At 42.6% G+C, this 21,466-nt stretch overlaps 1 protein-coding gene across 3 annotated transcripts in view; it reads left to right on the forward strand.

The window, feature by feature from the left end:
• Positions 1–21,466, forward strand: part of LOC308287747 (sodium channel protein type 8 subunit alpha-like) — a gene marked incomplete at both ends in the record, with an annotated part of 112,341 nt that overhangs the window by 60,373 nt on the left and 30,502 nt on the right. For all 3 annotated transcript variants that reach the window (XM_080728997.1, XM_080728998.1, XM_080728999.1), the window contains 5 exons: positions 3,245–3,483; positions 11,288–11,461; positions 14,433–14,789; positions 16,611–16,784; positions 18,571–18,867. In XM_080728997.1, the coding sequence (XP_080585123.1) occupies positions 3,245–3,483; positions 11,288–11,461; positions 14,433–14,789; positions 16,611–16,784; positions 18,571–18,867 (1,241 nt within the window). The remainder of the gene's footprint in view (positions 1–3,244; positions 3,484–11,287; positions 11,462–14,432; positions 14,790–16,610; positions 16,785–18,570; positions 18,868–21,466) is intronic.

Below are 21,466 nucleotides of genomic sequence, written 5' to 3' on the forward strand. Positions count from 1 at the left end.
AAAATAAAAGCCTGCTGAAATGTCTAGCATAGGAGGTGGGAGTCAACCTTCCTTATAGTGCGATTGTCACTAAACAATATAACATAGCTGTCTTGTCTCTAAACCATACAATATAACATAGCTGTCTGTCTCTAAACCATACAATATAACATAGCTGTCTGTCTCTAAACCAGGGATGTCAAACTCAAATAGACGGGGGCAAAAATTAAAAAAAATGGTACAAGTCGAGGGCCGAACTGGTTCATACGTATTGAAATGATTGTGCATATTGAAACTGAACATTAATCATTAAATTAATTAAGTAAAACAAAAAATCATAGAATCAGTTGCAATATTTTCTTATGGCTCTCTCAGTAATTTCAAGTAAAAACGTTTTTTCTTCAACAGGCAAACAGCAAAAAATAAAATATGTCCCTTAATAAATGCAAAAATTAAACTGCATGCATTAAAAATCAAATTAAAGCTCAGTTTGCTGCTCTACGATCCTCACCAATCACTGCTTTCATAATAGTAAAATGAGAAATTAATTCAAATCCATTCAGAGGACACACAGGTTTGCCCTTTACATCCGTGAACAGCTGCCTCCCACCTGGCTTGAAAACCCCTGTTTTTGGGAAGAGGAGTAGCTGAAAGTTGACCACAGGCGATTCGCTTCCTTGCGCTTGCGGGTCCTCGATACGCGCCAATGCACTCGCAGTGCATTGTGGGACTTGTAGTATTATGGTGGTGCGTGCGATATACCAGAGGGCCAGTTCTAATAGTAATTAAATATCATCCCGCGGGCCGAAGATAATTCATTCACGGGCCTGATTTGGCCCCCGGGCCTTGAGTTTGACATAATGTGCTCTAAACCATACAACATAACTGGTCTCACCACCATCTTGACTTGTACACATTCCCTTTCATTCTTGCTGATACCTTACTATCCCACGTCACACCTGACACTTTTTTCCACCCGTTCCAACCTATACATACAATATATATTTTGTAATATTTTAAAACATTTTCAACAACAACAACACAGTATTATAGATCAAGTACAGCTCATGTAGAGCTGTGTGTTTATTTCTTTATCGGGTGAAAGTGGTTCAGTGACAAACACTGTTGGCTTTTATTTATTTTTCTGTAACTTCATCATGACATTCAGCTGTGTTGTATTACCTGCCTGTCATCTGATGCACGTTTCAAGAGTCGGCCAGATGATTTTCAAACGTGCACTGAAATGAACCCACTCCAATTGGGCTCGAAAAAGGACCCAGCGGCGCGGCATGCTTTTGGGGAAATGGTTAGCGTGTGATGTCGAGTATACTTTACAATTTAAGGCCAGATATACTCTCTCTGAAACCAAACTTTTTTGTCAGAAAGGTCCGGTTTCAACTACAAAATGACGTCACTCGCAACTTCTGAAAAGCATTACCCCGAATTGGAGTTCCGAAAGCTGCATGCCGGAAAGTGAGAACTCTCCTGCAAAAAGTTCGGTTTCAGAGAGAGTATGTACTGGCCTTTACAATTCAGGCATTTATCAGACACTCTTAATCCAGAGAGATTTACAACAAGCAAGAACAACACAAGGTGATATCATCAAATGCATAGAAATAGTCATCTAGGATCGTAGGTAAACCAAGAACCATCAGTCTAACAGTAGAAAAATCTATAATCTGTACATTGAAACCATACACACTATAGGATGCTGGCATCAGTCTACATAACATGCTATCTAAATGACATGCTAGCCTTTGCATAAGACTGCAAGGTCGTCGAGGCTAGGGCGAGTGTTACGGTCTAAAGGTGGAGTCTGAAGAGGAGAGACGTTGTCAGTGGACTAAACCTGGTCCCTGTGACACAAAAACTTTTCAAATGGGGGTCCGCACGCAGCCCCCCAGATTGTGTTGTAGATTTTCCTTGACAGGAAAATGTTTTAGAAGCCCATGCTCAGTGCTCACCCAGCATGCAATGAGTTGAAATATTAATCACGTTAAGCTCTATTTTATCCTCGGTCGCGCAGTGCAGATCTGCAAGGCGTGTCTCCTTGTCCATGTCGAACCATATCGACCATGTCTAACAGAAAGAGACTTTCCAGCATGTAGTCACGAAAACAAGCGCTCTGTCCCGTTTTCACCCTAGAGAAAGAAAACTTGCGCGCAGTACTGTCTCCAAGGTGACTGGCCTCCCCCCAAACATCCTGACCTGAACGCTAAGGCCAGCGCTCACGATAGCAAACTAGAAAGGTGGTAGGACTGACACGGGTTGCGAGGAATCCGCTGGGAAATGAATTCCGTCTTACCATTTATATCGTCGTTGTCGGGTGAAAACCTTGTATGTCCAAAACCGTTCGTTTTGCATTTATCATTTTAAAAATGATTTCGACTAGTGAAAACAGCCGATCTACAAGCACACAACGCCTCGCTGTTTTCACTACTTTTGTGCGACAGCCTATGATGAAGCAGGGCTTTACTTTGCGAAAGAACGTACAAATTTGAAACTTGGAGATACGAGGTTTGCACCCGACAACAACGATATAATATATTGTGATGTCATGTGAAGCATGACTAATCCTGTCTGATAACTTCTGTTAAAAGGTTAACAAAAAACAGGTTCACTTTAGCTGTCATGAAAGTTCTCAGACCAAGGACAATAATGTGTTGCCTATAGCAACCACACTAATGTGGGTTCAAGTCGACCGCAGTGCATCCAGCTTTGTCTGGTGTCTACCTATGAACACAATTGGCCCGTGTTTGGGGGAGGGAACCTGGGCGGGGAGGAGGGGTGGAGCCTAGCAAGGAGTGTTGGGCAGGAGGAGTAGAACCAAGGCCCTCTGTCCTCCCGGTGGGGGCTCCTCACTGGCAGGTGAGTCAGCAGGATACAACAGCAGTGACACTGACAACACAGTAATGTGTGTGGGAAGGAATGAATTGGAATAACGACTAAATTGGGGAGAAAAGGGGAGAAAAAGCACCTAAATAAAAGTACCTCGCTGATAATTGTTTGTGTGTTAGGAGGTATGGATATTACTTTGGAGATTCCATGTACTGTCTCAACCTTACGTGTTGTAATATTGTTTGGATGATAGCGTAACAGACTGCTATCAAAATATCCCTCTGAGACAATAAAGGCTATAATCTAATCTCATCTCATCTAATTCCTTTGCTCTTCATTTCCTTACTTTTTCTTTGTTGCTTTTTTCCTTTCCCTCTCTCTCCCTTCTCTCTCTCTCTCTCTCCGTCTTTAAACCAACCAATCACAGAGCTGGAGGAGTCTCAGAGGGCGTGTCCGCCGTGCTGGTATAAGTTCGCCAACACCTTCCTGATCTGGGAGTGCTGCCCCATCTGGCTGAAGCTCAAGCACGTGCTCTACATCATCGTCATGGACCCCTTCGTGGACCTGGCCATCACCATCTGCATCGTCCTCAACACCGTCTTCATGGCCCTGGAGCACTACCCCATGTCGGACCCCTTCGCCGACGTGTTGTCCGTGGGCAATCTGGTGAGTGAAGTATTACAGTATAACGTCACTAAAACCTTGTATGTCCAAAACCGTTCGTTTTGCATTTATCATTTAAAAATGATTCAAACTAGTGAAAACAGCCGATCTACAAGCACACAACGCCTCGCACCGCGAGGCGTTGTGTGCTTGTAGATCTGCTGTTTTCACTACTTTCGTGCAACGGCCTTGTCTGATGAAGCAGGGCTTTACTTTGCGAAAGAACGTACAAATTTGAAACTTGGAGATATGAGGTTTCCACCCGACAACGACGATAATCTGGTCTAGTTCATACGGGGGTCGTCAGTGTGTCCGCCTGTACCCGGACAAATGTGTCCGTGGCAAAGACTCGTCCTTGTCCGTGGGCAATTCTTTGATTTTGTGTTTTACACACCATTATAATGTTCTTATTTTGATCACAAGACCCAATTACCGAATGTCAAGTCTACAAGTTTTCTTCAGAATATGTGACACTGATTGTGACCAAAGGTCGCAGTTTACCATGAAATGTCACAGCTTCTCCGTAGACGTGTAGACGTGTTGACATGTACACATTTTTACGGTCTATGGGCAAACCCATAGACCGTAAAAATGTGTCATCATGATGTCATCATGCTTTGATGTCACTCAGGGGAACCACAATACCAGAATGGGTTTGCCGCTCTGACATCACGCTCTGGCTTCACTGTGATGTCAAACTAACAGAATCTCTTTTATGCCCATATATGGAGTTCCCTGATGTCATCAATATCAATGATGCCCTGTCAGAGAGATCCCTATGATGCCAGGGGGAACAAATCCCCCTTATGCCCATATATGGAGATCCCTGATGTCCACAAACCTGATGTCCACATCACTGTGGCGCGAGCTTGTCGCCCTGAGGCGTCTTACTAGTTTAATATGACACTATGGCAAAATAGGAGGCTAGCAGGGCTAGCTCTGTATGTGTTTCTGGTAGTATTATTGTCCAGTCATTTTGTGTGTCGGGGGCAAAAATGGATTTTGACAAATGGCCAGCATGGTGATGACCCCTGGGTTCATACAGATATTTCAGGGTTTGGCCGAATTCGCCATTCCTTCGCTGGGTGAAACAACACAGCTTTCACCATGGGGATTACATTACAGAACGTACATATTGTTACATTTTATGGGTTTATTTCGTCATAGCGCCACAGATGGTGAAGTGTTGCAATGCATTTAAATGCAACAACCACCGATCTAGTGAAGAATAAAAACTGGCCTGCCAAACATTCAAAACTGTGTGCGATTCTGCAAACAATCACATTCTTCGAGACAAAACATCCGAGCTTCGCCGCCAAACAAGGACATCACGTGACATTGATCCACTTCCCCCTGTAGTACGGCTGTGTTGCTCTCCAACTCATGGTGTTGTACTATGAAGTGTTTATCTCTTTTTTATTATTATTATATGATCAACGAACTGTCAACGATGTATCTTTTCCTCGGATGAGTTAGTAGCAATCACGTTCTGCCACACCCACACAACTGCAAAGCAACACACACACACGCACGCACGCACGCACGCACGCACGCACGCACGCACGCACGCACGCACACACACACACACACACACACACACACACACACACACACACAATCACTCTTTGATGGGGTCTCATTAATGATTCAGTTACATTTTAAAGCAGCCTCCTCCACCTACTCCACCCCAAGTCTCACTTCCTGCCCCCCCCCCCCCCCCTCTCTCTCTCTCTCAAATTCAAAGAATATGCTTTATTGGCATGACAAGCATTCTTACATTGCCAAAGCAGTATGATACAAAATAATAATATAAATACGTCAGAATCAGAACAAACAATACAAGCAAAATGCCATTAGTCTATTCATGGTGTTCAACCACGTTGAACATTCGGCTTTCTCACCTAATAAGTTGGGGATTGCCTGGATAGAGTCAAACTGTATCTTTGTTTTTGTTATTTGTGTGAATTTAGGGTAGTATTCTTCTCTTGTGTGTTTATATTTATCACCTGCAGTCAAGAAGTGGAGCTCCGTCTCCACCACTCCTTGACCACAGTGAGAACACAGCCTGTCCTCTCTGGGCAGCCAGGTTTGTCGAGGCCTGCCTTTTTCGATGGCCAGGCTGTGCTCACTGAGTCTTAAGTTGTTAAACATTGTTAATGCTATATTATTCTGCCACAGCGTATTGTCTTTTTAGGACCAGATAGCAATTCAGTTCACTTTGTGTTTTTGTTGTTTCGATCCAATAGTTTTTGTATTTCTGTTGATTAATAATTTGGTAGGCTCGGATTTGTTTGAATGATGTCACTGTCCTGAGGCGGGTTGTTGTTGGGAGTGTCTATCCACCTCTTTCCGCGGGAGTTTACTGGAGATTATTTGGACCACACTTCCGGTTTAACAGCAGACATACAAGCTCACGTTGCGTCGCAGATGCAGCCCGTTGTAAGCTTGTAAATCACACTCGGCTGCGGCGCCGGAAGCTCGGTACAAGTTACGTCTGCGCAATGCACTATGGGGCGTTGGAAAGCCGTGGATAGGAGGCTCTGATGTTGGTTTGTTAAGCGTCGTTTTTAGGTGTTTCCAGAATTGTATGGCTCTTAGAGGGTATTGGCCTAATTCTGCTCTGCATGCATTGTTAGGAGTCTTCCTCTGGACCAAGAGGATTCTCTTACAAAACTCTGCATGCAGGATTTCTATTGGATGTTTTTCCCATCTTCCAAAATCGTGTTTTGTGGGAGGACCCCAAACTTCACTGACGTATAATGCAATATACGTCAGTTGGAATATTTTGAGCCAGGTCCTAATTGGGATCAATGTGTTGACTTCTTGATGGCGTAGAAAGCTCTCCTTGCTTTCTCTTTCAGTTCATTAATAGCCAAGTTACCAGCGGAACTGATCTTCAGCCCTAGGTATGTGTAATTGTTTGTTTGTTAGATTTTTGTCGTTCCTAGGGTGAAGCTGTACTTTCTTCCCTGACTTTTGACCTTTTTGGAATATGATTACTTTTGTTTTGTCAGAGTTAATTGTCAGGGCCCAGGTCTGACAGAATGTTTCAAGCAGAGCCGGGTTCTGCTGTAGACCCTCCTCTGTTGGTGACAGCAGAACCAGATCATCTGCATAAAGGAGGAATCTGATTTCAGAGTCATGTAACCTAAGAGCAGTAGAGTTTTCTATTAACTTGGCCATTTCATTAACATAAATATTGAAGAGGGTTGGAGAGCTTGTGTTGCCCTGGGTTACTCCATGCCCTTGAGTGAAGTATGTTGTCTGTTTGTTTCCAACCTTTGTTGCACATTTATTGTTTGTGTACATTGATTTAATTATTTCATATGTTGTTTCCCCCCACACCACTTTCCAATAATTTCTAAAATAATGCCAAATTGAATCGAATGCTTTTTTGAAGTCAACAAACAGGCATAAATTGTCTTCTTGTTTTGGTGTACATGTTTGTCAATTAGGGTGTGAAGGGTGAAAATATGATCTGATGTCCTACAATTTGATAAGAATCCAACTTGTGCTTTACTTGAGACATTGTGATCCATAAGGAAATCTATGAGCCTTGTGCCCCCCCCCCTCCTCTCTCTCTTCTCTCTCTCTCTCTCTCTCTCTCTCTCTCTCTCTCTCTCTCTCTCTCTCTCTCTCTCTCTCTCTCTCTCTCTTTCCCTCCCTTCAGAACTTCTGGTTAAACAGCAGCAGTCAATCAGTACACGCGCACACACACACACACACACACACACACACACACACACACACACACACACACACACACACACACACACACACACAGTAACATGTGATATGAACCGACCAATCAGAGGTGGTTCGGTTGTAAAGACACAGCAACATGTGATATGAACCGACCAATCACACAGACCGACATCCTTTCAGCTCCGGTGTCCACTGTAACACGCTGACCTTTCAGTGTCTGAGGTCAAGGGAAATGGGCGCGGCGCCAGGGGTGACAGACAGGAAATGAGGTCCTGTGGAGATTGGCGTGCTGCTGTGGGTGGGGGCAGGGGGCTGGGTGGGGGCAGGGTGGGGGAGGGATGAATCATTAGACCCTCCGCTAGCCGTAGTGCTGATTAAGCACATGATCATCAGTGCTGTAAAGCAGCGTTGTTCAACCTTCGGCCTGTGGGCCGCATGCGGCCCGCCACGGTCACATCAATAAAAATATATTTTTCAGAAAGAGAGAGAGAAACCAGGTGCTCGTCAGATGATATAATAGTAAAACCGAGTATAATGGTGCTCTTGGATCGACGGGATCAAGTCATCAAAAAAAATAGAAAAGTGATCCAGGCACTTAGGTTTAAAAAGGAGGAACAGCTTTATTTCATTGTGTTAAAAACCGACATGTTTCGACCATGAACTGGTCATCATCAGGGCGTGTAGTACTGGAATATATAAAATATATTTTTCTCAACTTTCAGTGTGGACAAATACTTTTTTATTTCAGTTTCTCTCCAAACTATGTCTTGTTTTATACATTTTTTTTTCTTTTTTTTTTTAATTCTTTTTGCTTTTATGCTATAAAGAAGAAACTTCATAATTTCACCATTAACCATAATATACAAACTTTAGAAGGCAATGGTACCCAATCAGAAGGGAATATGGGAAATGGGTCAGATCCATGTTGATGACATGACTTTAGAGATACTGTGTACCACTTTGTGTGATTTTAGGCCAAAATCTGTAGGAGCACTGTCCAAAAATGTGTTTTGCAAAAATCGACCTGATGGTGGTGCTAGAAGAGGGCCATGTGAGAAATGAGGGGTGGAGGTTGTGATTTGCCATTCAAGGAGTGTTTGGCATTTATATGGCCAACAGTGGCAGAGATACTGTATGACTAGGGCAAAAGTGTGACGTGATGTGACTGACTGACAGACTGACGGACAGACAGTTAATCATTCCATTACAATCTTTTTGTTCAATGAGGTTTGGCCTTATAGATGGAAATGTGTCTGTTTTCTGTGTGTTTACTTACCTGTTAGACTTGTCATGTAGTGTGTTAGGAAATCATTGTCTAAACGCCAAAATAGGGCCTACATTTTTAGCTTGCGGCCCTTGGATTTTAGGTATGCTGCGCCCCTGAGGCATATTAAGTTGAGAGCCCTGCTGTAAAGTAACAAAGTACATTCACTCAATACTGTACTTAAGTACAATTACGGAGGTACTTTATACTCACTTTTACTGGAGTATTTCTCAATTTCAGTACTTTTACTTCCACTCCACTACATCTCAGAGGCAAACGTTGTACTTTTTACTCCACTACAATTATTTGAACACTTTAGTTACTAGTTGCTTTGTGGATTTTGATTATTATCACAAAACATACATTAACCACTTCAGCCCCAAGTACATTTCAGCCAAAATAGCCGATCTACAAACTTGTAGACTGCGGACAGGCTACGTTTGGAAATAGAACAGTGGTGTGTTGGAGCGGTCAGTGTGGGCATAGGTTCATTGAAAATAATGGGGGCGGATGTTTTGACGCGCGCCATCCACATCCGGTGTGTGTGATCCCCTTCAGACAGACAGTACCACAGACAGCATCATGCCATAGAGAGGCTTAGTCTCCTCCAGGTCAGGTGGACTATCTATGCCACCACTGCTACATGACCTTGGTCTGTCAGGAGAGTCCTCACTCGCTCACAGCGAGAGGCCGATCCATTTTTAATCAGCACTACATCAAGCAGAATGCCATGTAAGCAGAGCCAGGCTTTTTCCTCCCTGCACTTAGAAATGTGCTCCCAGTCCTGATAGCGTTGATGCGTGTCGTCATGTGTACTCACTGGTCACGCATACTGTATGTCGTCTCTGTCGCGTGGAAACCTCATACGTCCAAAACTCTCAAAATGTCCAAAAGCATCAAAAGTAGCAGATCTACAAGCTCGTTGATGTTGTGGATCTGCTACTTTTGATGCATCTCCGAATGTTATATATTAACCTCCTGAAATAAACTGAACTGGAATCAGTCTACACAACATGCTATCTGAATCACATACAGTAGTGTTTATAGCTTCAGGGTACAGATTATAGATTTCTAGGTTATTCTACTGTTTAGACTGATGGTTCTTGGTTTACCTATGATCCTAGATCAGGGGTTTTCAAACCTTTTTGACTCAGGTCACCCCTGTAAATAACTTCCTTCCATCCTCTGCACCCATGAATTACCCAGTTATTATTACTATATTTCTTTTTATCTTACTGTACATCATATTATGCAACATAAATATGCACATCTTTCCACCTGAGATACGGTAGGCAATGTCACAGAGAAGTATCCGAAAATAACTTTATACTTGATGTTTAGCCATGTTGAAGCCCAGCATCCCTTTTCTGGGGGGAAGGTTCACCAAAAACAGCCGATCTACAAGCTCACAACGTGTCACATTGTGAGCTTGCAGATCTGCTATTTTTGGTGAAGAAGGTTGTCTGTAGATTGAAAAAGAACTCATCAAGTACAGCACAAACCAGATCTGTTTTACTAAGCATAGTGAAGTGATATTTATATAGTGATATTGATGAATTCCAAATATTTATTCTGCGGCACCCCTGGACTGGCATCACGGCACCCTAGGGTGCCACGGCACCCACTTTGGGAAACCCTGTCCTAGATTACTACTTCTATGCATTTGATGTATTACCATGTGCTGTCCTTGATTATTAACACTTAAGTTGCAGTGATTTTTTCTCTTCAATGTCCCGCGATGCCATGGTCTCCATAGACTTCCATGTAATTTATAGTGCACGGATCGTGCACGCCCATGCCTAGATGATGCACCACGTGTGTGCACACTGTTCACAGCTTTCAAACAAAAAAATCCGCTTGGAAATCCGTTCAGGCATTCATGATTTATGCCTAATACATTTCTGGAGGTCCAAAAAACATTTTTGAGGGAAAAAAAATGAAAAAAAATAAATAATAATAATAAAAAAAAAATCTTCAAAAACGGCCCAAACTCAGGAAACTCGGGATTGGCACAGGGGTGGTACCTTTTCAAACTCGGGAAACTCGGGGTTGGCACCAGATGTGTTAAATCACTCTGGATTAAGGGCGTCTGCTAAATGCCTAAATTGTAAATTGTAATTGTCTCATTGACCTTCACACTGAGACATCGTAATATTGTGAGGCCTTATTGTGACAGCAGAAAAAAAGAAAAATCTGCTTCAGCCACACACTGAACGGGCTCTGAGCCATATCGGAAAGAAAAGCAAGACTTTGGCTTTTTTGGTATACATATTTTTTATGGACAGTACGAACCCTCAAATCTTTGAATATATGTATTTTCAAAGCGAACGTTTGTAACTCAAACTTTGCTTCTGGGTGGTCCCTGGAAGTAAATATGTTGAATGGGGGTCCGTGGCCAAATAAATATAATTTTGGGGGTCCTTCACGTGAAAAGGTTTGAGAACCACTGACATAGTAGTCTCTCAAGAACCGACCAACTGAGCTCCATTTAAGTGAAAAGGACCTTTTCTTTGACGATGGCTGGCCAGATTGCTGATATAGAAACACAGGTTTTTTCAAAAAATCTTGGAAGGATTCAAAAGACACTTATAGAATCGGGTCAAAATTCTAATTTTCATGATTTTTCAAAAATAGCAGATCTACAAGCTCACAGCGCGGCATTCGGTGCCGCGCTGTGAGCTTGTATATCTGCTATTTTTCAATAGTTAATAAACACATGCCTTATTTACGTGCTATTAATAAACACAAGCCTAAACTGTGCATTACGTCTCTGCCTCCGATTCCTGATCGTTACAATATGGTGGAAACGACCTAACCCTCACCTCTTACCGCTTGCAGGTCTTCACTGGAATCTTTGCCGGGGAGATGTTTGCCAAGCTGATCGCCATGGACCCGTACTACTACTACCAGGGAGGCTGGAACTGCTTCGATTCCTTCATCGTCACCCTGAGTTTGGTGGAGCTCCTGCTGGCCGACGTGGAAGGGCTGTCTGTGCTCAGGTCCTTCCGATTGGTGAGTGGAGTTTTTGATTGATTGATTGATTGATTGAATATTTGTGACCCAGCATAGCAGAGGGGCAGTCATTTCGGAAAGCACAGCTTTAGACCAGCCCTGAAATTGCTTTTTTTTTTTTTTTTTTTTTAAATGTGATAAAGCCACAAAAGCATTTCATAAATATCAGGCTACATTTCACTTAAACGCCAGAGCTTAACTCTGCATGTAAATAAGACTTTTTTAAATTAATGTGAAGAGAAACCTCACATTTTGCAGGTTACATTTCATCTAAAAGGCTGAATTTCTCAGATCTAGTATTTCTGCATGGCATAACTCTATAAGCCATATCTACAAAACTGTTGGGTCAATCTTCACAACCAATATATCATTTTGTAGCTATGATTCCCAGTTTTCAAATGAAATGAAAAAATTAAAATGAAAAAAAAAAAAAAAAAAAAAATCAATGACTAGCCCTCAGCTGTGTTCGGACACATTTTATTAGACAAACATGAAGAACGGTAGAAGTACAGACAAAACAAAAAATTTAGTACAGTACACGTACAGTCAAACACCCTGCCTAAAAGGAACACCCCAAAAAGGCCCTTGCGGTCTTGTTTAAAATTGGAGGTCCTTGGTCTTCAATTCATCGACATATAAAAAAGAAGTTTCCGTTTTGGTGGAGGAGACGGGTTTTTCCTCCTATCAGGATAGAGTGGGGGGCCTTCTTCCAATCACGGTCGAGTAAGGCTTGGTGTGCCTTACACGCACCAAACCCGCCCCCACTTGATCATGACTGGACGAAGGCCCCCGCCTGTCACCTACATTTAAAAAGGAATAGGTAGCAGTAAAGTGGCCTTCTTGCCAAAGAACAATGGTATGTACATACAGTATATCCCCAGGGGTGAAAGTGGTTTGAAATTCTTGCCGGAACTGTCATAAATTGGCCGCGCGGCGAAGCTGCGCGGCCGAAAAAAATTGGGAGGCTCTAACCCCCCAAAACCCCTGAAATGCATAGAAAACTGCATTTTGGAACAGTTATAGGCCTACACACAATAAAAACACTACAGGTCCTACACCTGAATTAGGCAACGGCATTACACTTACTGTAACATGAAACATGATTGAAATCCTAAATGAAATATCTATAATAAGCCTCTTCATATTGTTCATATTGTTCATTGTTCCATACAGAAGGGTAAGCATCTATATATTATTATTATATTTATTATATTATTACACATATTATTATTAATTATTACTAAAGTAGTGTATTTAAGTACAGGTTTTAAGTATAGCCTAGCCTACTTTACTGGAGTATTTCCAATACTTTTAATTCTACTCCACTACACATGCAGAATAGCATCCATGCAGGCACAGACACAACGAGTCCTCCTAGAGATGGGATTTATGGCTCTTTGAAGTGAGCCGGATCTCTGGGATCCGTTCCTTTCAAAGAGCCGTTCAAAAGACGGCCACTGTTCATTAGAAAGGAACGGCTCCCTACTGTGAACCGAATCCTATCGTTCATTTCAAAGAGCCGTTCAAAAGACTCGACTCGTTCGCGAACGTCCCACCTCTATTCGCTCTGTGTCAAACAAACACTGAAACGCGAACAGAATGGATCACACTGACCTACACAAACCCACGGGAATAATTTAGAAGCACTTTATCAGAAAATATAGCCTAACTAGTAACACTTGTGTAGCCTACTGTATGTTAATCTGACTTTGGTATAGGCTATTGTTTTCTTCCTGGACGTGCGTTTGTGGGAGGTTATTTAACATGGGATTTTGACAGCTGGCTTCTCCTCGTCTTAACGGAACTCCGTTCCGGCCCCAAATGTTTTAACGGAACGGGGGTTCCGGCCGTTCCGGCTCACTTTCACCACTGTATATCCCTCTTAGACACGCACCTACGCACAACCCCAAAACATGATCCAGACAGACAGCATGATGGAGATAGCACACATTGGGCCCTATTTTCGTCCGTGCCTTAGCCCATATCCATAAACGTTGTTTTTTTTTTTTTTTTTACCATTTTGGAAAAGAAGAAGTTTAGGGATATAGTCCAGTAAAAATAAAGCTGAGGTTGGACAGAATTGTATTATTTAGTTTTTCAACTGATTCTGAAACGTCCACCTGAGTGTATTTTTTCCCTAGATTTACTAGACTAATAAGGGATAAGGGCAAGGCACGGATGCAAATAGGGCCCATAGTGTTCTACTGAGCACAACTTTTTTCATAGACTGTTTTGTTTTGTTATTTACAGCACTTTGGTCTCAGTCCTTGTTTTTTATTTTTTTATTATTTTTATTATTAGTTTTCATAAATAAATCAACGAGATTTGACTTAAAATGTTATGACCTCAGCCATGGGAGCAGTTCATACAAAAGAGCTGCCGCTCTATTCTTCGGTGTCGTGCATTTAATGAAACGTCATGGCTCTGTAGGAGAACAGCTGTCAGAGAGTCTGTCTGTCCGTCCCTCTGCGTGATTGATGTCTGGAGCTAATCTTACAGATCATCAGCACATGTCTTGTTCACACTGCCTTAGAGGATACGGGGGTGTCATACCTTGGTTGATTTGTAGGCCAACATTAGTGTTTTTTTAGTAGCAATAGCGATTTTCATCATTTCAACAAATAAGCATAAACAAACTAGTTCACATGAACGATATTGGTTATCTGAACGTGTACATATATTTTATATGCACATTAGGGGGTTCAGAGTCTTGCTCAAGGACTCTTCGACACCAACTCTAGGGGAGCCCGGGATCGAACTGGGAACCCTTCGGGAACCCTTTGTGTTCTAATGACGGTTTCTCTACCCCTGAGCCACTGCCACCCCATTAATGAGCTCATCGGTCATTATCCAGAAATAAAACACAGCTGAATTCAGCGACTGACCAATCGGAATCATCAAACCTTGCGATAGTAATAATGTAATAACAATTGACAATAACTGCGTTCTCTTCTCCTCTCCCCCCGTCCAGCTGAGAGTGTTCAAGCTGGCCAAGTCGTGGCCCACGCTCAACATGCTGATCAAGATCATCGGCAACTCGGTGGGCTCCCTGGGGAACCTGACATTGGTGCTGGCCATCATCGTGTTCATCTTTGCCGTGGTGGGCATGCAGCTGTTCGGGAAGAGCTACAAGGACTGCGTGTGCAAGATCGCCGAGAGCTGCGAGCTGCCGCGCTGGCACATGAACGACTTCTTCCATTCCTTCCTCATCGTGTTCCGCGTGCTGTGCGGCGAGTGGATCGAGACCATGTGGGACTGCATGGAGGTGGCAGGGCAGACCATGTGTCTGATCGTCTTCATGACCGTCATGGTCATTGGAAACCTGGTGGTAAGAAGGACCGCACAAAACACTACATATAACCAATTAATGTGCCAGCCATTTCCAGTTTTTCTTACCTTTTAAAGTAGTCACAGAATATTTATCTCGAGTAAGACACGCCTGCGTCGCCGAAAGAAAATTGATGTTAGCTGTTAGCCCGGCTAAATCTCGATATTCCGACGGCCTGAAAATTCGACAGCACGGAGATCCAAAGCCAATGTCCCAGAGAGAGAGAGCGGTCCGGACAGGTCGGGTCCATTTGAAGAACTATAATCCAGCATTTTGAGGTGCTGTCGCTCCTGTTTCCTGAAACCGCATCAGATCTTTTTACAGCAGATGCGATTGGTTGTGATTGTTAAAGCTATACTGTGTAAGTTGCTCAACTAGTGGTCAGTAGCGTTATAGCAAACCGCGGTCGCGTCTGCTTTTTTCGGACGTTTTTCGCCGCGGACCGGGCCTTCAGACCACCGCGTCCGCCTCGCCTCGCCGAGACCTATCCATAGAGGTCTTTCGTGTCCCTCTACGAGCCTCGGTTGGGGAGCTACATGCTAAACTCCTAGCCCAGTGTAAACACTGCAGTGTACTTCCTGAAAAGCTCGGCAGTGTATGATCTGGGATTTGATTGGGCGGTAGGGAGACACGTGTACAGAATGATGCATATGACGTAATTTTGCCGGGAGAAACAGCCCCGGTCACGGCTACCAGGGCTCAGTAGAACACATATAAAGAAAAGGCTTTGGGAGCTGAAATGAACAGAGTGGGTGTTCTAAAACTTTAGCGATTTAATAATTAGGACAATTTTAAGATTTGTTTTATTAAAAAAGTTACATAGTATAGCTTTAAATAAATAAATGACAAAATAAAAAATTAAAATAAATATCGATGAAAAAGAAATCTGTCATATCTCGTCAATGGCATTGAATGAGATAACCTGGTGGTAAGAAGACTGACCACACCGAAACCTCTCATCTCCAGTGGTGGAAAAAGTACTATTTTTTTTTTACTTAAATAAAAGTATCAATACTGCATAGGTAGATTGAAAGTGCGAAGTGACCGTGCCCTAACAAGTAAAAGTCAGGAATAGAAAATGTACTTGAGTAAAAGTACAAAAATATTGCTATCAAAATTTGGTACTTAAAGTACCAAAAGTAGAAAGTACTATCATTATGTTGAATGTCCCACTTCACAAGTTTTCAAATGTATAAAACTCTTTCGAAAATAGCCGATCAACAAGCTCACAATGGTTTGCACAGCGGCACATTGTAAGCTTGTAGATCGGCTATTTTCAAATGGACGAAATGTATATCGTCGTTGTCGGGTGAAAACCTTGTATGTCCAAAACCGTTCGTTTTGCGTTTATCATTTAAAAAATGATTTAAACTAGTGAAAACAGCCGATCTACAAGCACACAACGCCTCGCACCGCGAGGCGTTGTGTGCTTGTAGATCTGCTGTTTTCACTACCTTTGTGCGACGGCCTTGTATGATGAAGCAGGGCTTTACTGTGCGAAAAAACATACAAATTTGAAACTTGGAGATACGAGGTTTCTGCCCGACAGTGACGATAATTGTGTGTTTATTCCAGGTGTTGAACCTGTTTCTTGCCTTGCTGTGTGTTTATTCCAGGTGTTGAACCTGTTCCTTGCCTTGCTGTGTGTTTATTCCAGGTGTTGAACCTGTTCCTTGCCTTGCTGTGTGTTTATTCCAGGTGTTGAACCTGTTCCTTGCCTTGCTGTGTGTTTATTCCAGGTGTTGAACCTGTTCCTTGCCTTGCTGTGTGTTTATTCCAGGTGTTGAACCTGTTCCTTGCCTTGCTGTGTGTTTATTCCAGGTGTTGAACCTGTTCCTTGCCTTGCTGCTGAGCTCCTTCAGCGCAGACAACCTCGCGGCGACAGACGATGATGGTGAACCCAACAACCTGCAGCTGGCCATGGCCCGCATCAAGATAGGCGTGGCCTGGTTCAAGCTTCACGCGCACGAATTCGTCGAGACGCACATACGAAAGGTACGACAAAACTTCGCTTTCTATGTGTGTCATTAGTGTCCCTTTTTTTCTGTCACGTTGCCATCTCTATACCCTAATGCCATCTCTAAACCCTAATGCCATCTCTAATGCCATCTCTAATACCATCTCTAATGCCATCTCTAATGCCATCTCTTCACCCTAATGCCATCCATCTCTAATGCCATCTCTTCACCCTAATGCCATCTCTAATGCCATCTCTTCACCCTAATGCCATCTCTAATGCCATCTCTTCACCCTAATGCCATCTCTAATGCCATCTCTTCACCCTAATGCCATCCATCTATAATGCCATCTCTTCACCCTAATGCCATCTCTTCACCCTAATGCCATCTCTAATACCAACTCTAATGCCATCTCTAATTCCATCTCTTCACCCTAATGCCATCCATCTATAATGCCATCTCTTCACCCTAATGCCATCCATCTATAATGCCATCTCTTCACCCTAATGCCATCCATCTATAATGCCATCTCTTCACCCTAATGCCATCCATCTATAATGCCATCTCTTCACCCTAATGCCATCTCTTCACCCTAATGCCATCTCTAATACCAACTCTAATGCCATCTCTAATTCCATCTCTTCACCCTAATGCCATCCATCTCTAATGCCATCTCTTCACCCTAATGCCATCTCTAATGCCATCTCTTCACCCTAATGCCATCCATCTATAATGCCACCAAACTTTTGGTCGGAGAGACTTTCCGACGTGCAGCTTTCTGAACTTTAATTTGGATTTGGTGGTCGGAGACAGTATGGACAGGCCTTTAAGTTAAGGCATAAGAGCTGGTACAAAAATAGAGCCCTGAATGTATTTTGACTTCTGTGTTGAACTCTGTTGCCTTCTTTTGTTCTTTTAAATTTGTTGTATTTATATGATATATTGCTTTTTTTCTTTTACTATGTTGTATTTTATTTTATTTTTTAATGGAAAGCACTTCGGGGCAACTCCTGCTGTTTTTGAAATTGAATTCCGTGCTAAATCCCTTTCTGACCTTTTTTTCGTTGTTATTTTGTTGCCAAAAAACAGGTCCAGCTGTTTGTTTGTTTTTTAAAATTATTTCAAGACACAATATTGTCCATTTTTGATTCAACCACAGCTCAAAACGGGAGCAGTGGGGCAAATCCCCTTATTGGCTCCAAAATCCAAATTAATAATATCTTATTATCTGCTGTTTATAAACACACACTCACCACGAAATCTCTGGACACTGGATTTTGGTTTTCGGAGCGATGGAATAAGCGGATTTGCATAAGCCAGTGAAAAATTGCTGATCTCTGGATCTGCTATTTTTTTTAAAAAGTCATGAAAATGTGTGCAAATCTTTGAATGGATGTATTTTCAAAGCAAACGTTTGTAACTCAAATTTTGCTTCTGGGTGGTCCCTGGAACTAGATATTTTGAGATGGCCAAATAAATATCATTTTGGGGGTCCTTCACATGAAAAGGTTTGAGAACCACTGACATAGTAGTCTCTCAAGAACAGACTAACTGAGCTCCAGTTAAGTGAAAAGGACCTTTTCTTTGACGATGGCTATAGCCAGATTGCTGACATAGAAACACAGGTTTTTCAAAAAGAAACCTTAGAAGGATTCAAAAGACACTTATAGAATCGGGTCAAAATTCTCATTTTCACGATTTTTCAATAGTTAATTAAAGCATAACATAATAATACACAATACTGTGTACCCGTTCTGAATGGGTTAAATGTGCTATACAAATAAAGTTAACTTGACCTCTTCCCGCTGTAAACCACCCTGCAGCCACCGGAGGAGGACGAGCAGAAGCCCCTCGACGACATGTTCGACAAGAAGGTGAACTGCATCGCCAACCACACGGGCGTGGACATCAACCGCGAGCTGGACTACGTGAAGAACGGCAACGGCACCACCAGCGGCATCGGCAGCAGTGTGGGCAAGTACATGATCGACGAGGACTACATGTCCTTCATCCACAACCCCAACCTGACCGTCTGCGTGCCCATCGCCGTGGGAGAGTCCGACTTCGAGAACCTCAACACGGAGGACTTCAGCAGCGAGTCGGAGATGGAGAAGACAGACGTGAGTAGTATTTTAATACAGTCATTCCCCAACAGTGGGTCGGGACCCATCTTCTTTCTTTTTCTTTTTTTGTTGCTATTATTATATATTTCAAAATATATATACTGTATAATATATTGTCGTTGTCGGGTGGAAACCTTGTATGTCCAAAAGTCTTTGTTTTGCATTTATCATTTTAAAAATGATTTAAACTAGTGAAAACAGCCAATCTACAAGCACACAACGCCTCGCACCGCGAGGCGTTGTGTGCTTGTAGATCTGCTGTTTTCACTACCTGTGCGACGGCCTTGTATGATGAGGCAGGGCTTTACTTAGCGAAAAAAATTACAAATGTGAAACTTGGACATACAAGGTTTCTGCCCGACAGCGACGATATATATATATATATATATATATATATATATATAAAAGGTGTTGCAGTCGGTAGTGCTGTCGCCTCACAGCTAGAAGGTCCTGGGTTCGATTCCAGCCGGGGCATAATGAGCTCAGTTCGGGGCTCTCCCCAGGTTGGCAGAGGAAGAGCAGCGCCCAGGATTACAGATTAGACAGTTGGCACTGGGTGAAAAAAAGGGGAAAAAAAGAAAAGAAAATGGGCTCTATGACACAGCAGCCATATTGGAAAGAGATTGGGCCTCTTGCGTCCCTCACAGGTGTTATACCAATGATACTATAATGAAGGCTCTGTTCCATTCTGGTCAAACAAAGTCAGTGTTACCAATGATACTAATGACGGCTCTGTTCCATTCTGCTCAAACAGAGTCAGGGTGCTCATATTGTGCATGTTGGCAGGGGTGTCGCACCACATTCTGGGCCCATGGGTACAAGGATTCACTGCGGGCCCCCCATAAATGTTCTTTATAGGGGGAGGAGGTGGTTTAACCCATTTAGACTGGGAACGCATTATTATGCATTCTTTTGTGCTTTAACTATTGAAAAAATAGCAGATATACAAGCTCACAGCGCGGCACCAAGGCTATTTCTTAACACATTTGTTGCCAAACATTAAAATCTTCAATGTCTTCCATTGCCAGAATCTTTAAAATCGTAACTTTTAATGTCCACAGGTCATGCACGGATAATGCACGGATGATACACCACACGTGTGCACGCCATTCACAGCTTTCAAACAAAAAAATCCGCTTGGAAATCCGTTCAGGCATTCAGAAGATATAGGCCATAGTGTTTTCTTCAAATGTAAACAAACATGGCTGCCATGGGAGCTGCCATGGGCTGTTCTGGGAGTCAAACATGCATTTCTTCAAAAACGGCCAACTCAGGAAACTCGGGCTTGGCAAGGCCTATCACAAACTCGGGAAACTCGGGGTTGGCAACAATATGTGTTAACATTTTGGTCAAAAGAGCCAATTTTACATCAAGCTTCCCAGATGTCCAGTAACCCTACATTGGCTATACGCAACGAAAATGATCAGATTGATCAGATTAGATCAAGAATAGATGTTCCATGCCATATCAGGAGATGATTTGTGTGACACTGTGATTCTGACATGACGTCATGTTACAGGAGTGTTACTGTAGCTCTTGTCGGAGAAAACATCCAACAACGCAACACTACAGTTCGCGGGTATTAAAGGGGAAAACCACCCATTTTCAATATTGAAATATGTCATTAATATACCTTAGAGGAGTTGTGTGGAAATAGAAAAAAAGTTCCCCCCCTTCTGTGTTGCCTAGAACTGGAAGATTGATTTTGGGGTTTGTATTGTAAAGTACAATGTGTGATGTCATCAAGTTGTACTTTACAATACAAACCCCAAAATCAATCCTCCAGTTCTAGGCAACACAGAAGGGGGGGAACTTTTTTTCTATTTCCACACAACTTCTCTAAGGTATATCAATGACACAGTTCAATATTAAAAATGGGTGGTTTTCCCCTTTAATGATGTGTCCATCCAAGCATTTGATAGTTCTCAGTTCTCTCAGTAAGGCATTTTAGTTTGTGTTTTCTCTTCAGTTGTATGTAGTGGAATTTAGTAGCTTACTACTAGGCTAATAATCAGTGGTTTCCACTCCACCCCGAGAACTTCAAAGCGCAGCACAGAGAGGAAGGCTGAAGGCCCAGGAGGTCTAATCGGGGTCCTACGACAAACTTACTGGCCTTCTTCTTGTGTTTTATTTTGTTCATCACTGTTAAAATCGGTGTTGATGCTCAGGGGAGGTGTTTATGAAAGTATGGAACAAAATGCGTACCGTATTGGCTCAAAACTGACAACAGGACCCTGGTCAGTAACGCATACAGTAACGCTGCAACGTTAGTTTCATCAGTACCGATTTTGTTTTTACTAATGCGTTTTATTAGTCGTTACCGCAATTCAGTAATATATTACAGTAACGCGTTGCTTTACTAATGCCGTTACCCCGACACTGATCATCAATATTTAATATCAGTGGTCTTTTGTCAGGTGTGTGCTCTGAACAACAAAACACAAATAACTCAGCCAAATGTAACCAGATGTGCAAGGTAAAAGATACAATAAAACAGCCTTTCTTTGACCCCAACAGGGAACAAGGAATCCTGACACTGTTCTTGTTTGGCGGTGCTGGCGGGCCGTTTATAATAGCCTACAATTTAGGAATGAAG

Source organism: Nannobrachium achirus (genome assembly GCF_963921795.1).
Source record: "Nannobrachium achirus genome assembly, chromosome: 6".
Classification (NCBI taxonomy): domain Eukaryota; kingdom Metazoa; phylum Chordata; class Actinopteri; order Myctophiformes; family Myctophidae; genus Nannobrachium; species Nannobrachium achirus.